Source organism: Euprymna scolopes, chromosome 20 (genome assembly GCF_053919585.1).
Source record: "Euprymna scolopes isolate OS-2025 chromosome 20, ASM5391958v1, whole genome shotgun sequence".
In the NCBI taxonomy this organism is placed as follows: domain Eukaryota; kingdom Metazoa; phylum Mollusca; class Cephalopoda; order Sepiida; family Sepiolidae; genus Euprymna; species Euprymna scolopes.
The window spans coordinates 15,445,706-15,459,600 of NC_136501.1; the positions used below are offsets into that span (position 1 = coordinate 15,445,706).

Here is a 13,895-nt window from a genome sequence, read left to right on the forward strand (position 1 = left end):
TTTTTTTTTAAGTTGATAAAAGATGAAGAGCTCCACTAGAATGGCACAAAGAGTATTGGACTCGTGTGTGGGTGATAAAACAACTGAATTAACCAGTCTAATTTAAAGAAAAGGTGATGACCTTTTTTTTCTTTTTTTTTTTTTTTTTGCATAAAGATGTCTACGGATGATCGTTATTATGATCGTCACCATGATATTTTGTTATAATTTAAAAACTGATTCTCGGCTAAAAATGGTGCATTTTAACATTACATTATTTTAACATTACATTCAGCATTCGTCAAATAAAAAGTATAACCTCATAGCAAACCAAAAGACGTAAATTATAAGTGCTATTATTATAATTTCAATGTTATTACATACGTTGAAGAATTAATAAATAAATAAAAAGTTTTCTTTGCAATTTCAACATGATTACAAGTAATGTCTACGAACTGATAAAAAAAAAAAATTAAAAAAATGAATGTGTTGATTATAGTTAAAAAATTTTCAATGAAAAACTCATAATCGTTTCTAATGTATAATTTTTTAAAAGGAAAATTGCTAATTTGTTTTTATCTGTACACGATCGTACTTTTGCAGACAAACCACAAAATATAAAAGAAAATCAACTAGTAGAATTATATCTAATTTCTTTTATTGACAGAAACGTTTTCAGAAAGAGGGTTAGGTAAAATAAAGGGAAAACTACTATCTCCCTACAATGTACCCAATCTTCTTTTTTTCCCTCTCATTTGTTATCCTTTTTCTATTTCCTACTTCTCATAATTCGTTGAGATCGATGCCTCCATTCAGTCTCAAAAGACAAAGGATACCCCCTGTACGGGCAGCTGCATAGTGCATGTGTAATTGTGTAACAAGGATTGCACAATCTTCAACCACACCTTTCCTGAATCGGCACTGCTTGAGTCCAGTGGCAAGGAGAAGTCCAAGATGACTGGAAACAATGCCGAGATAAGCGGAGAGCACATACATCACCTGAAAGTCCCAACTGGTCACCCATCTGGTACTGGCCAGGTTCATTGTTGCTTAACTTTGGTGATCTGACAGGAACCGGTGTGTAAAATGTGATTATGCCGTGGTTATTAAATTAGTTACATCATATAATTCATCTCTTATATAAAACTAGCCTGGCTGCCCGGCTGCCCGGCGTTGTCCGGGTGTTTGGAGGTGTGTGTTGAGAAAAAAAAAAAAAAAATTTGTAGGCAGGCAGACAGGCTCGAACCCGTACCACGAAGGAGAAAAAGAATGTGGAAAAAAAACCCTAACGTCTTTGCTGTTGCGTTCATCGCCAAACCGGAAGTGACGAATGTTTAAATTAAGGTTAGTCAATTGAAAAGAGAGGATGACTTTCGAAAATATCCGCAAAAAAGCGACCCTACCCTATGGAGAAGTGCCCAGTTGAGGGTGAAGGAATTAATGTTTTTAGCCAATTTTTTTATATTTGTCGTCCGAAGGGTTGAGCTTCGAAACGATACCGATCTCGTAAAAATCGGTCACCCCTGGCGAAAGTTTTAGGTATACATAGATACATTTAAACAGACAGGTGAGATTTATATTATAGAAGAGGGTATTAAAAAGGAACCATCTGGGTTTCACGCTGACAACGTTTCTGTCAATTATTAGAATTAAAAAAAAAATTGATTGACATAATTACAGGAATGATTCTGCGCTACGAAAAGGGTGCTGTCAAGAATTAAGCATTTCAACATACTTATAAATAATAAATACGAAAAGAAATAAAAAACGAAATAAACGGTAAGATGGTCAAAACCTTGAAATTTAGAATATAGATTTTTGTAATTTATTTGTTATAATTATATTTCAACCTAGCAATATACAGCTAACACACACACACACATATATATATATATGTGTGTGACAGGATGATTCCAATTCTTTAAAAAGTCTAAATATTTAACAATAAAATGGTTATTTTTTTCCACCCCCCCGATCACCATAAAAGTACACATGCTAAATGCACAGATATTTTTCTCAAGTGTAAAAATACACTTGTAGGGAATGATCTATAGATTTTAGTTTTACTATCAATTTAAAAATCAATAAATATTTATCATTACTACCAGCAGCAGAACATTTTTCTTTAAACAAAATCAAATAAAAAGATAATTAAAAGAAGCGTTTCTGGCATCGGAAAATTGGCACAATTTTTTCTGATTCCAATACCTCTAAAAGTTACATTTTTTCCGATTCTCGATTCTGATTAATCGTCCTAACACACACACACACACACACACACACACACACACACACACACACACACACACACACACACACACACACACACACACACACACACACACACACACTTCTGTGGAAATGTTTTTTCAAGTGTATTTCACATTTTATTTATACCAATCCTTTAATTTATGAAGCTCAATATAATTACAGAGCATATAACAAATAAATGACAAAAGTCTATATTCTAAATTTTAAGATGTTGACCATCTTACCGTTTATTTCCTTAAGTATGTTGACACGCACAATTCTTGACAGCACCTGTTTCGTAGTGCAAAATTATTCATTTAATTATTACATCAATCTATTCTGCCCTGAACACCTCAGAAAAAATAGCACCTATCAATCCACTAAAATATGAGACTTATATATAATTGTAAATATGTCACTCATTTTCACCTTATTTTCATTTCTTCCCCCTATATTTAAAAAAAAAAAAAAAAAAAAAAAAAAAAGGAAAAAAAAAAAAAAGATCAAATGCCATCGTCTTCCCCTGAAGAGGATGGCAAAAGACGCCTAGGATCCAAAAAAACTCTTTTCTTCGCAATATGAAAATTTTGTACCCCAAATAAAATTTTCTAATATATATATCAGTCTGATATTTTTTTAAATGTGATTTTGTCTTTTATATTTTGTAGGTTGCTCACTTTTTTTATTAAAGTTTTTTGTTTTCTACATCCGGTTGGATTATTTTCTTTTCTCAATCTTCTACATAAGTATTGCTGTAAGATGTTTTAATACAGAAACCAATCAAGGTATGTTAACTGTTGTTAAGTCAGAAGTAATGTGCGAGAAAATCAGAATAAAAACCTTAAAACCGTGTATTAATTGGCAGTGAAGATGAAGTCTCTGCATGTTAATTAGCATGTATTGTGTTATACTTACAAAGATGGGGGAACTCTTATACTTGAGCTGAATAAATACAATAAAATTCAAAGCAAAAACTTTAAAATGCCTAGTTTCAGAAAAAAATATTTCATTTTTATATCTTAAAAAAAAATCACTGATAACTAGAGCTGTGACAACAGCACATTCTTTTCATTCTTTTGACTCTCGGGTATATATCCGACACAGTTAGACTCACTTAATCAACCCAGAACTACATCCGTCTATATAAAAACATATAAAATATTAACATATATACTCATATACTCAAGAATCAAAACAATGAAAAGAATATGCTGTTGTCACAGCCCTACTGATAACCTAAAAAAAAAACAAAAAAAAAAAACGTATTTTTGTATCAGATTTCAGATTCAAGTGTCAAGAAAATAGTGTATAATAATGATGATGATGATGATTTCAAACCGATTTAATTGTTTTTATTTTTAGAATGTTTAAATTAATGTGATAAAGAAAATGCCTACAAATTATTAAAACTAAAAGGAGTCTACAGCTTCAACCCTAACCATGACTGGAAATATAAGTTAAAATGATTTTTAAGACAGATTAAAAATAAAAGACTAAAAAATTAAAAAAAAAACAAAAAAAAAAAACAAATGCAGAAAAAATTACTATATATGAAATAAAAAAAAAAAAAATGACAAAAAATAAAGAGTGGAAAAAAAAAAAAAACAACAAAAAAAAACATTTGCCCACATATTGTGTATACCTTACATCAATCCACTAAAGTAAAACAAATGCAGTTGCATGCCCAATGAATAAGTGTTATAAAAATTATCCTCTATTTAGAAATTACTTGATCATTATCATAGCGTTTCACTCCATCTTGAAATCTATTGTCTGGCAGTGTCTGATGCACCCCTCAAATCCACATCAGAGCATGCCTTGCTTAGGAGACTGTCTGTGAGGATGTGTGCAATACTTTGCACATCAGCATCACAGGGACACCGAGCATCCGGTACACAGCCCCACTTGTGTAAGTTGTTCCATGTTTTGGCAACCTTCACTCGAGCTCGTTTCAATGTTACATACTCTTTCCGACAGAATCCAGAGCCTGCTTGGAAATCTTTTAGTGCCTGCCAGAAGAGCCTCGTTGTCTTTGACTGATTCATTCCACCAACACAGGTGGAAGGATACTGGTGTCGTTTGTCTGAGGCCTGTGACAGTAGCAAAGCTATTAGACCGATTATTGCATTAAATGCATCTCAGGAAAAAAAAAATCTAGTGGTGTACTTTTTATACAACTTTAAAAGTTTATTTTGGAAGTATAATCCATAAAGAAAATAAACAATAATGTGACAATTCTGGTCTTCTGGCATGCTTTACTTTGTGTCAGATCTTAGGCTAGGGCTTCAAAAATTAATGAAAGGGTTAAGTCTGATGTTTTGTGTCTGATGAAGAGTTTTGGGTTAATTTGTAGGAAAAAGCCTTAAAATATTTTTTTAATGTGTTTATGTATTTTTTATAAAAGGCGCTGTCTCTCTATCTGTCAATTCGTTATGCTTAAGTTTCAAATAACATTTTCATACGTCTATGCATTTCTAGAAAAAAAGGCTCTTTGTCAAAAGTCTAGGATAGTTAACATCTAAAAATAAAAACCCGCTAACAAAAACACAAATCTACAACAAATAACTTTTACCAACCACAAGAAAATTCATCAACTTGCATAGTCTTTCAATTTTTAAACTTTTGTATTTTATATTTTAAAATTTATTTCCATAGCCTTCAAGATGGCTGCCTGCAATTTCATGATTTTTAGATTCTATCTCGTATGATGAAAATTAAAACATTGGAAATTAAAAAGAAAAAAAATAGCTGTCACGAGAGACATTAAAATTTAATTTTCCACCAATCTGTATATTTTTAACTTACCGTTTGAAAAGTTTTTCTTAATTTCAAAATAAGTTGCAATATATCGAAGCTTTTAAATTTTTCACAAGTTTTCAAAAACTACAAAACAAATTCTAAAATAAAACATTTACAAAAGTTTCAGAATTGATAATTTAAACAGATCAATAGAAAATTAAATTTTCTTGCTTTTGGTAGACGTCATATATTGCATATTTTTATTTACCTCATTTTTTATCCTGTTAGCTGTATTACACTTTTTTCAGCCCTTTCCGTTAGTTTGTCACACTTAACATGACAGACCAACAAAGATGTTATCACTAACTTAAATTTTAAATCAACATTTTTAGATACTTTCAGCAATGTCTAAGATATTCTGCCGGTACATCAGCTGATCTATTGGTTTGTTATGCACTCATATTGAATGGACGCATCTTCACGACTAGCGTCCTCGTATTGAATGGACTCATCTTCACTACTAGCGTCCTCGTATTGAATGGACGCATCTTCACGACTAGCGTCCTCGTATTGAATGGACGCATCTTCACTACTAGCGTCCTCATATTGAATGGACGCATCTTCACTACTAGCGTCCTCATATTGAATGGACGTATCTTCACTACTAGCGCCATCATATTGAATGGACACATCGTAAGACTTGTTTTGTGCATAAAAACTCATTCTTTAACATTTTTTTACCTAAATTTTCTTCCCTTTAGAAAATTAAACGACTTGTCATCTCTATCATGAAATAGAACATCTAAATATTAAATTAAGATAAGAAATTAAAATAAATTAAAGTGAATTAAGCAGACACACATGAAAATAAGAAAAAAAAAAATGAAAAGAGAATCACAGATCTTTTCGTCTTTTGACTTGTCACTCTTCAAGAAGCCATTGCAGCCATTGGGCGAAATGTTGAGATGCCACTGAGATTTTTACCCTTTTCTCTTTCCATTTATTTTTTCTCATTCGGTCGGATTTATTTTATTCTTTTGCTTTTTCCGTATGAAAACAAAAGGATTTACGTTGGATATCAAATAAAAATTACTTACGAATCAGGAGTTGAATATCCTTGTCTTTGCTCAACTTCAGCTAATCTGCAAGGAAAAATATAGACGATCAGTGCAATTTTTTAAAATTAATTTTTAAATAATAATTGTTAAATATTTTTAATTTATTATGCATATTATATCTTTTTCCTTTTTCATTGGAGTTCATACTAATCACATTATTTTAAGGTTGTTTATTGGTTTTTGATAGATTATATTTGACACTTTTTTTTTTTTGATAAGTATCCAAAAAAGGTTTATAAGCACTACAATAATTTTTGCAATGAAAAAAAAATTTTTTTTTTTAATCTGCTAAAATGACTTTTACCAATCATTTAAGATATACTCTTTATTTCTTTTTACATAAACAGTAATATGTTGCTACACAGTCATGAGCATGTTTCGGTCAGCTAGTTACCAGTAACTAAAGACCTTTGGGCCAAGATCAAAGTGTAATATCTGTTCTTCAGGTGCTGCACTTCAATTTCTTGTTCTCTGCCAGTGGAGGAGAAATCCTTCACAACTGAGACAATTTTTATTTTTTGTTCCTTTTCTCCACATTAAAAAACGACCCTGGTGTCTAACTCTGTCCCGTGGGGAGGCATTGTAAATAGGAACTAGAGACCTCTTCAGGCAATATACAAAATACAAATATAAAAGACAGCTTATACAAAAGACAGGTTTGCAATGAAAATATGTCTTCCTCGTCTGAAAGAGTTAATATCAGGAGGTCCCTTCAAATATTATATAACCTGTCATCGTTTCACAGAGTTTTATAATTAGTAAGATTTAATAAATATTTAATTTCCAAATGCGATTACGCTTCATCGGAGCTTAAAATAATCACACACACACACACACACACACACACACACACACACACACACACAAAAAAAAAAAATTGGTGTATTTAACAAACCTGTTTGCATAGAGCTCTAGTCGAGAATGCATGTCCTGAGATATGCTGTGTTGGGGGGAGGGATGCGTACTGAAGAATAAAAGAAAAGAAAATTAAGGATTTCATTTAAAGGTAACTGTACATATCCGATGATGTCCGGGAGTCGTTTTACTTCTTTTTTTTTTCTTTCTGTTGAACTATACTGTTTTTTTTTGTTTTTGTTTTTAAATTACCGATTATTATTCGGAAGAAGAAAAAAAAATGATTTTGAAATTTAATTGGTCGGTCATTAAATTATAAATCAAATATTTCTGAATTTTTGACATATTCATATTATTTAGATTCTTCGGACTACTGTTCTCATCCTGAGTGTCATTTTCACAACGTTTCAGTCGATGTAATCTCCGAGCTTCTTCAGATGAATCTTGTGAAACTCGTAAGGACTCGTGGCGTAGTGGTTAGAGTACTTGGAAAAAAAAAAAGTTATACAAGTGATATTCTCCTGAAGGTTGAAGGTTCAATTCTCAGTGTGGGCGACCGAAAAATACAGTTGCGAATTATTTAGGACTTCTATCCAGTCATGACTAATGGAACAAGAGCACGCTACTCCCGTGAGGTTCTGTTTGAATTTTCGTCCAAATTACAGAGTTTGATAGAAACATTTTTGATTTCAGCAACATACACATGAAGAAGGTCGATGGTTACATCGACTGAAACGTTGTAAAATCAACACTAAGGATGAGAACAGAGAAACAATGAGATTAAAATGACTCCCGTGAAACATCGACTGGTCAGTGATTAGAATAAAATAAATAAAATACGGTTTGTAATGAAGTAAAGAAAAAAAAAAAAAAGCTGAAAGACGAAAATGCAATGGTTTACTATATTTAATAACACAAAAAAGTGATAAAACTACAATAAAATACTTATACCAAACAATAAAATTAATTTCCTACCGACCTGTAAAATTTTCAAGTGTGAAAACTTATTCTAAGATTTATTATTTCTGAATTTGTTATCGAGTTTTTTGGAGGTGGTCACTAATTTCAGGCCTTAAAAATGGCTTAGGGTATCACTAACCCTATGCCCGGGGGTGGTTGCCAGTCAGATTTTTTTTTTTTTTTTGGTATTATCTTTTAAGTCTGAAATTAATCTTACAATTAGTTTCCACACCTTGAAATTTATACAGGTCAGTATGAAATTAAACTTATTGCGTTTGGTAAAAGTAATTTGGTGTGTGTGTGTGTGTGTGTGTGTGTGTGTGTAATTATTATTACAGTAAATAATTTATGTCAGCTCCTTTAAGAAACTTGTTTCTTATCGTTGAGCACTTTCAGTTAAATTAAGTCGGTCAACTTAGCTCTTATGCGCAGATCGGATAATGATTACGTCAGTTAGAGTGATGTAAAAAAAAAAAAAAAAAACATTTAAAATAAAATGTTTAAAGTTCAACGTTTTTTTCACGCGGTTAACGGTTGCCAAATTGATACGGTCCTTGCTAATGAAGCCAGAGATGGCTTCTGTTGCCGAATCTGCACTGAAGATTCCCGAAAGGATGAAACATTAGTGTTTGTAAGTATTTAATAATTATTATACTAAATAATTTTATATATATATATATATATATATATATATATATATATATATATATATACACGGTATCCAAAAAGTCACTCAAAAATAAAGAATCTATTTAAGTTCAAACCCCTTCAGTGACACTGTGTGTTTGTGTGTGTGTGTGTGTGTGTGTGTGTGTGTGTGTGTATATATATATATATATATATATATATATATATATATATATATATATATAGCTTTCTTGGTTGTTAACTGAAGTACACCATTGTCGATGAAAATATTACTGAATTCTCTCTCCTACATAAGAGAAGTCAAGATCAAAGTGTAGTATCTGTTCTTCAGATGCTGCACTTCTATTTCTTGTTCTCTTTCTGTGGAGGAGAAATCCTTCACGACTGAGACAATTTTTATTTTTGTACCTTTTCTCCACGTTAAAAAACGACCCTGGTGTCTAACTCTGTCCCGTGGGGAGGCATAGTAAATAGGTACATAAGAGAAGGAATCATGAATTACGCTGTGAACATCCAGAATATTTGATAGCTGACATTAAAAATTAAAATAAAACGAAAGTAAGAAAATTTCATATAATTTTAAATAGAAATTTTACTCACGCAGCCCAGACATGTTGTGTTGCAAAGAAAAAAAAGAACCGACTTAATGTCAAAGAATTTACGACAACCTCATTCGCTGACAAAGTTCCATAGAGAAATCTTTTGAGAGATTCTACAAGTCACAGTGGATCGTTTGTTGAAGAAATGTCAAGTTTCAGATTTTGTCTTCAGTCCAGAAAGAATGAAGTATCTATATTCTTAGAAACTATTTAATTGGCCAATCTTAATAAAAAAAAAAAATAATAAAAATAAATAAATATAAATAAAAATTTCCTCTAATTAACTTAGCTCCCTGGTGGGAATGGAAGAATAAGGAATAGTTTCTATTAACGCTTCTCCCATGAAATGGTATTAATTCTTAGAATTCCAATATTTCACAAGAGAGTCATCTATACTTGTAATCAAGAACTTGCACGACTTTACTTTTCAGTCAATTCGTATTTAAAACGACAAAGAACTCTAAAAAAAAAAAAAAAAAAAAAAAAAAGAATTTTTCATTAAAATAAACACAATGATTTGTAATATTAGTTGTGTCAAGACCGATCCAAGGTACCAATATAATTTTTTTTATTTTTATTGCATTGTATCCTATTCTGTGCTAGTCAAAAAATGTGAAAACATACAAAAATTAAGAATAGAAAAAAAAAAAATGTTACAATTCTTTGTAATAGAATGTCTACATTCTCTTGGTACATTCAGCTTAGCTTTGCGCAGGGGCTGTTCTTGGCCTTCGGGCCAGGAGCAGAAAAGGAAGTAATCAGTTCTGGTCAATGTGGGGGAAACCCTTCATATCGGACAATTGCTAATTTTGGACCCTGCCAGAGTGGCCCCTTAGGGGAGCTGGTTTTTCCTCCTCACATTAAAAAACGGCCTTGTGCCTAATTTGCTCAGTGGGGAAGCAAATAAATAAACAGCTTTATAAATACAGCTAGCTCCCCAGGGATGGAAGGGATCAAAAGGCGAAACATTTGATCAGCTCAATCTTAAATCTGGCTTATATATATATATATAATGATGGTATCGATTGGTTCCCTATGTGTAAATCCAATGAAACTCGCGTGATTATTAAAGAGTGCTCAATGGAAGACAGAGCTGGTATATAGTCTGTTTATTATACAAACATTATTGGTTACATATGTGTGACAGCTTAAACACACGAAATCGTACTTCACTCCCCTCCTTCCTCACACCTCCCTCCAAAACCCCTACTGCTCACATTCACAAAGTATGCACCCCACTTTCTTCCAGAACGTAAACCACAAACTAATATCTTATAAAAACTTTGACACCCGTTTTAATATCGATTCCATTTTGGTCTGGTGAAGTGTTATCCTTGAATTGGGATTCCACTGAAACATGTATGCACATATGTAACTAATGTTTGTATAATAAACAAATTATATATATATATATATATATATATATATATATATATATATATATATATAGATAGATAGATAGATAGATAGATATCGATGTTATTTTATTTGTTTTTGTGATACATTTTGAATGAATTCAATTATTTATATAAAAGTGCATTTTTACCTAAATGCGAGTTGGGAATAATTTTCCCTTTGATCAATTTGGTACACCCAAATGGGGAGCGGCATATATATTGTTTTTAAAATATAATTATCTACTCGGATGAGTCGTAGACGATGAAACACATGTCAGTGGATAATTATATTTTAAAAACTATATATATATATGTCTTGGAAGTTCCTTTAAAATAATATCCCTCATTGGAAAATTATTTTGTCAGTAAGTCAAGTTTTTCTTGCATCGTTCAATCGTTTTACTTATATATATGTATATAATTATTACTATAATTCTTTTTAATACCTACATACACTAGTGTTTCATCCTTTTGGGAATCATCAGTGCAGAGAGTCACAATTACTGCCATTCAGGAGATTCTAACTCGACGGCCACGAAGCCATCTCTGACTCCATTGGTGCACTCAGCTGTACACATACAGTTAGCTCCCCAGCCTCTGCTGGAGGGATTAAAGGGCAGAAAATTTGGTCACTTCGATCTCAAATCTGGCGTGTGTGTGTGTGTGTGTTTATATATATTTATTTATATCTACAGACACTAGTGTTTCAGGTTTTCGTACTCATCAGTGCAGAAAATTACAATTCCTACTGTTTAGGGAAACTCAAAGCCAGCTACAAAGTCACCTTTGACTTTTTGCTAAAATGTTACCTCCGGGTCACTAACAATTGCGATGAGAATTCAAAGAAATTTAACACCTATAAATGCCAAATGCGAGTACAACAGTAGATAGTTGAAAGGGTTCATATGAACGAAAATCGTGAACGTTGCATAATGCTAGTTTACTGCTTTGTTTTTATTTCCCAGACAGTGCTCAACTTTAAATACTTTTAAAGGGACTAATTATTATGAACAATAATAATTATTTTTATTTGAAAATTAATCAAAAGGCTGTTGAATAATAATAAAGAGTGTTTGCATTTAATCCGTGACTTTCAACTGCTTCTTGCTTGTATTTCAAATTTAAAATATGCAGTGTTTTAATCAGATTGGCCCATTACAACAAGAGAGCATTACAATAACAAGACGGTTAAAGGACCTAAAAAAAAAAAAGTTAAAAAGGAAAAAAAATGGTAAAAAATGAAAAAAAAAAAAAGGTAAAAATGGTAAAAATAATATTCATGACTTTCAACGTTTTTTTTTCTTTGTTTGCTTTTCAAAGTTAAAATAAATATGTATCTCCCTCCTATCAAATAAAACACCCTTTTCTTGACGGCTTCAGTGGTGCAGAGAAGGGAGAAAGCAGATAGAAAATCAAATAACCACCTCAAACTTACTTTGCTGACTGAAATGAATTTGGAAAGAAATTTGATACTCTATAATAATAATAAAAATAAAATCCACAGTCAGTGAGCGATTTTTATTCCGTCTTCAGTCAGTGAAAGAAGTCCTTCTAGACTGAGGCAATTTTTATTTTTGTTCCAATCAAGATTGATTATTTTTGGGGAGCTGGGATTTCTCTCACATAAAACTGACCTTGTGTTTACCTTGCTCTCGTTGAAATGAAAAATGAAATGAAACTACGGCATTAACCCAAGGCGGGGTTAACCGGTTTCTTTCGAAAGAGGAACTTTCATGGGAATTGTCGATGTCCTCTTGCATATAGCGCCTGGTATTCCCAAATTGGTCACTCATTTGGTACCGACCAGGCTCAACGTTGCTTAACTTCGGTGATCTAATGAATTATATCTCCCAATATCTTTCAAATGAATATTAATTATTTTTATACCTACAGACACTAGTGTTTCATGCTTATGCAATCATCAGTGTATGTCGTGATAATTACTACTGGCTTCATTGACTAGCGTCTTTTCTCCAGGCCACCGGAAAGTAGCATAAGAATTGAAAAGAAATAAAGTACCTATAAATACCATGTCGGTGGGCATTCACAGTAAACAGTATATATATATGTGTGTGTGTGTGGAAAAAGAAAGACAGGCGTTGAAAGAAAGAGGCACTAAATAACAGCTGCAATTTTCATCACCTTTTCAAAAAATAAATAAATAAAAAAAGTCTAACAATCATCACGTGTTGACTTATCCAAGTTTTATCCATGTCCTCAGATTGTACAGGTATGCCCACAAGACACTTTCTTGACCCTGAGGATAACTTATGCAACTCGAAAGCTCGTGACATAAATAAAATCAACACGTGATGAATTTTGAATGTTTCTTTTGTTCTTTATCTCAAGAAAAATTAATCGATTCCCGACAACAATGATGAAAAAAACAAAACAAAAAACAATAAAACCGTTTATGAAGGGTGTGTCTAAGTGACTATTTGTTATCTAGATGCACACAAATGTAGTATAACGGGCAATTATGTGATGATTAGCCATTCATACTGGCGGTTTCTGAGGCAATAGCTGTTTTAGACATTATCTCTTCATCGACGGGTCGACTAATTATGTGCTGATTAGCCTTTCATACCGACGGTTTCTGGGACAATAGCTATCTTAGACACTATCACTTCATTGACGGATGGACTCATTATGTACTGATTAGCCATTCATACCGGCGGTTTTGGGGGTTAATAATTGTTTTAGACACTATCTCTTCATTGACGGGTGAATTGATTAGCCATTTATACCAGAGGTTCTTGGAGCAGTAGGTGTTTGGACATCACATCGAATAAAGATAGCAGATCCTGGACACACAAAAGGCTTGATTTCCTATCAGGATAGAGCTATGTTAATAAGAATCATGATGTATAAAATTCAACCATTTACTGCAGTTTCACGGCATCAACAACATTAACAAATGCATTTTACTGAGATCAATTGAATGTTTTGATTGATGCCAATCGGAGACACTTTTGATCAGTGATACAGTGAATCTACAGTAAAATGTTAAGACAGGTACATGTTAGTATCATATATATATATATATATATATATATATATATATATATATATATATATACTTATGATATGAATACATAATTATAAATTATGAATAAGTTTCCACAGGAAAGGCAAACAAAATCAACTCGAGTGTACGATCGTTTCAGAAATGATATTCATTTTATTTTAAATTGACAATAATTATATTTGAATATTCATCTCCTCATCAGCACAAAAGCGGTGGGGGGGGGATTTAAGACATCAAAATAAAACTAGCATTTTGTAGTAAGTTTGGTGGATGATCCTTATTGAGATCCATTAGGAAATTTGTTTTAAGTTCTTCAGCAAAT

At 32.1% G+C, this 13,895-nt stretch overlaps 1 protein-coding gene across 7 annotated transcripts in view; it reads right to left on the reverse strand.

Annotated features, from left to right (window-relative positions):
* Window positions 1-13,895, reverse strand: part of LOC145241334 (dystrophin-like) — a 1,936,823-nt gene that overhangs the window by 34,514 nt on the left and 1,888,414 nt on the right. For 6 of the 7 annotated variants that reach the window (XM_080104172.1, XM_080104173.1, XM_080104171.1 and 3 more), the window contains 3 exons: window positions 6,982-7,050; window positions 6,066-6,110; window positions 3,145-3,171 (listed from right to left, as the gene is read on the reverse strand). In XM_080104172.1, coding sequence (XP_079960298.1) covers window positions 3,145-3,171; window positions 6,066-6,110; window positions 6,982-7,050 — 141 coding nt within the window. The remainder of the gene's footprint in view (window positions 1-3,144; window positions 3,172-6,065; window positions 6,111-6,981; window positions 7,051-13,895) is intronic. The other variant, XM_080104174.1, reaches the window with a different exon arrangement.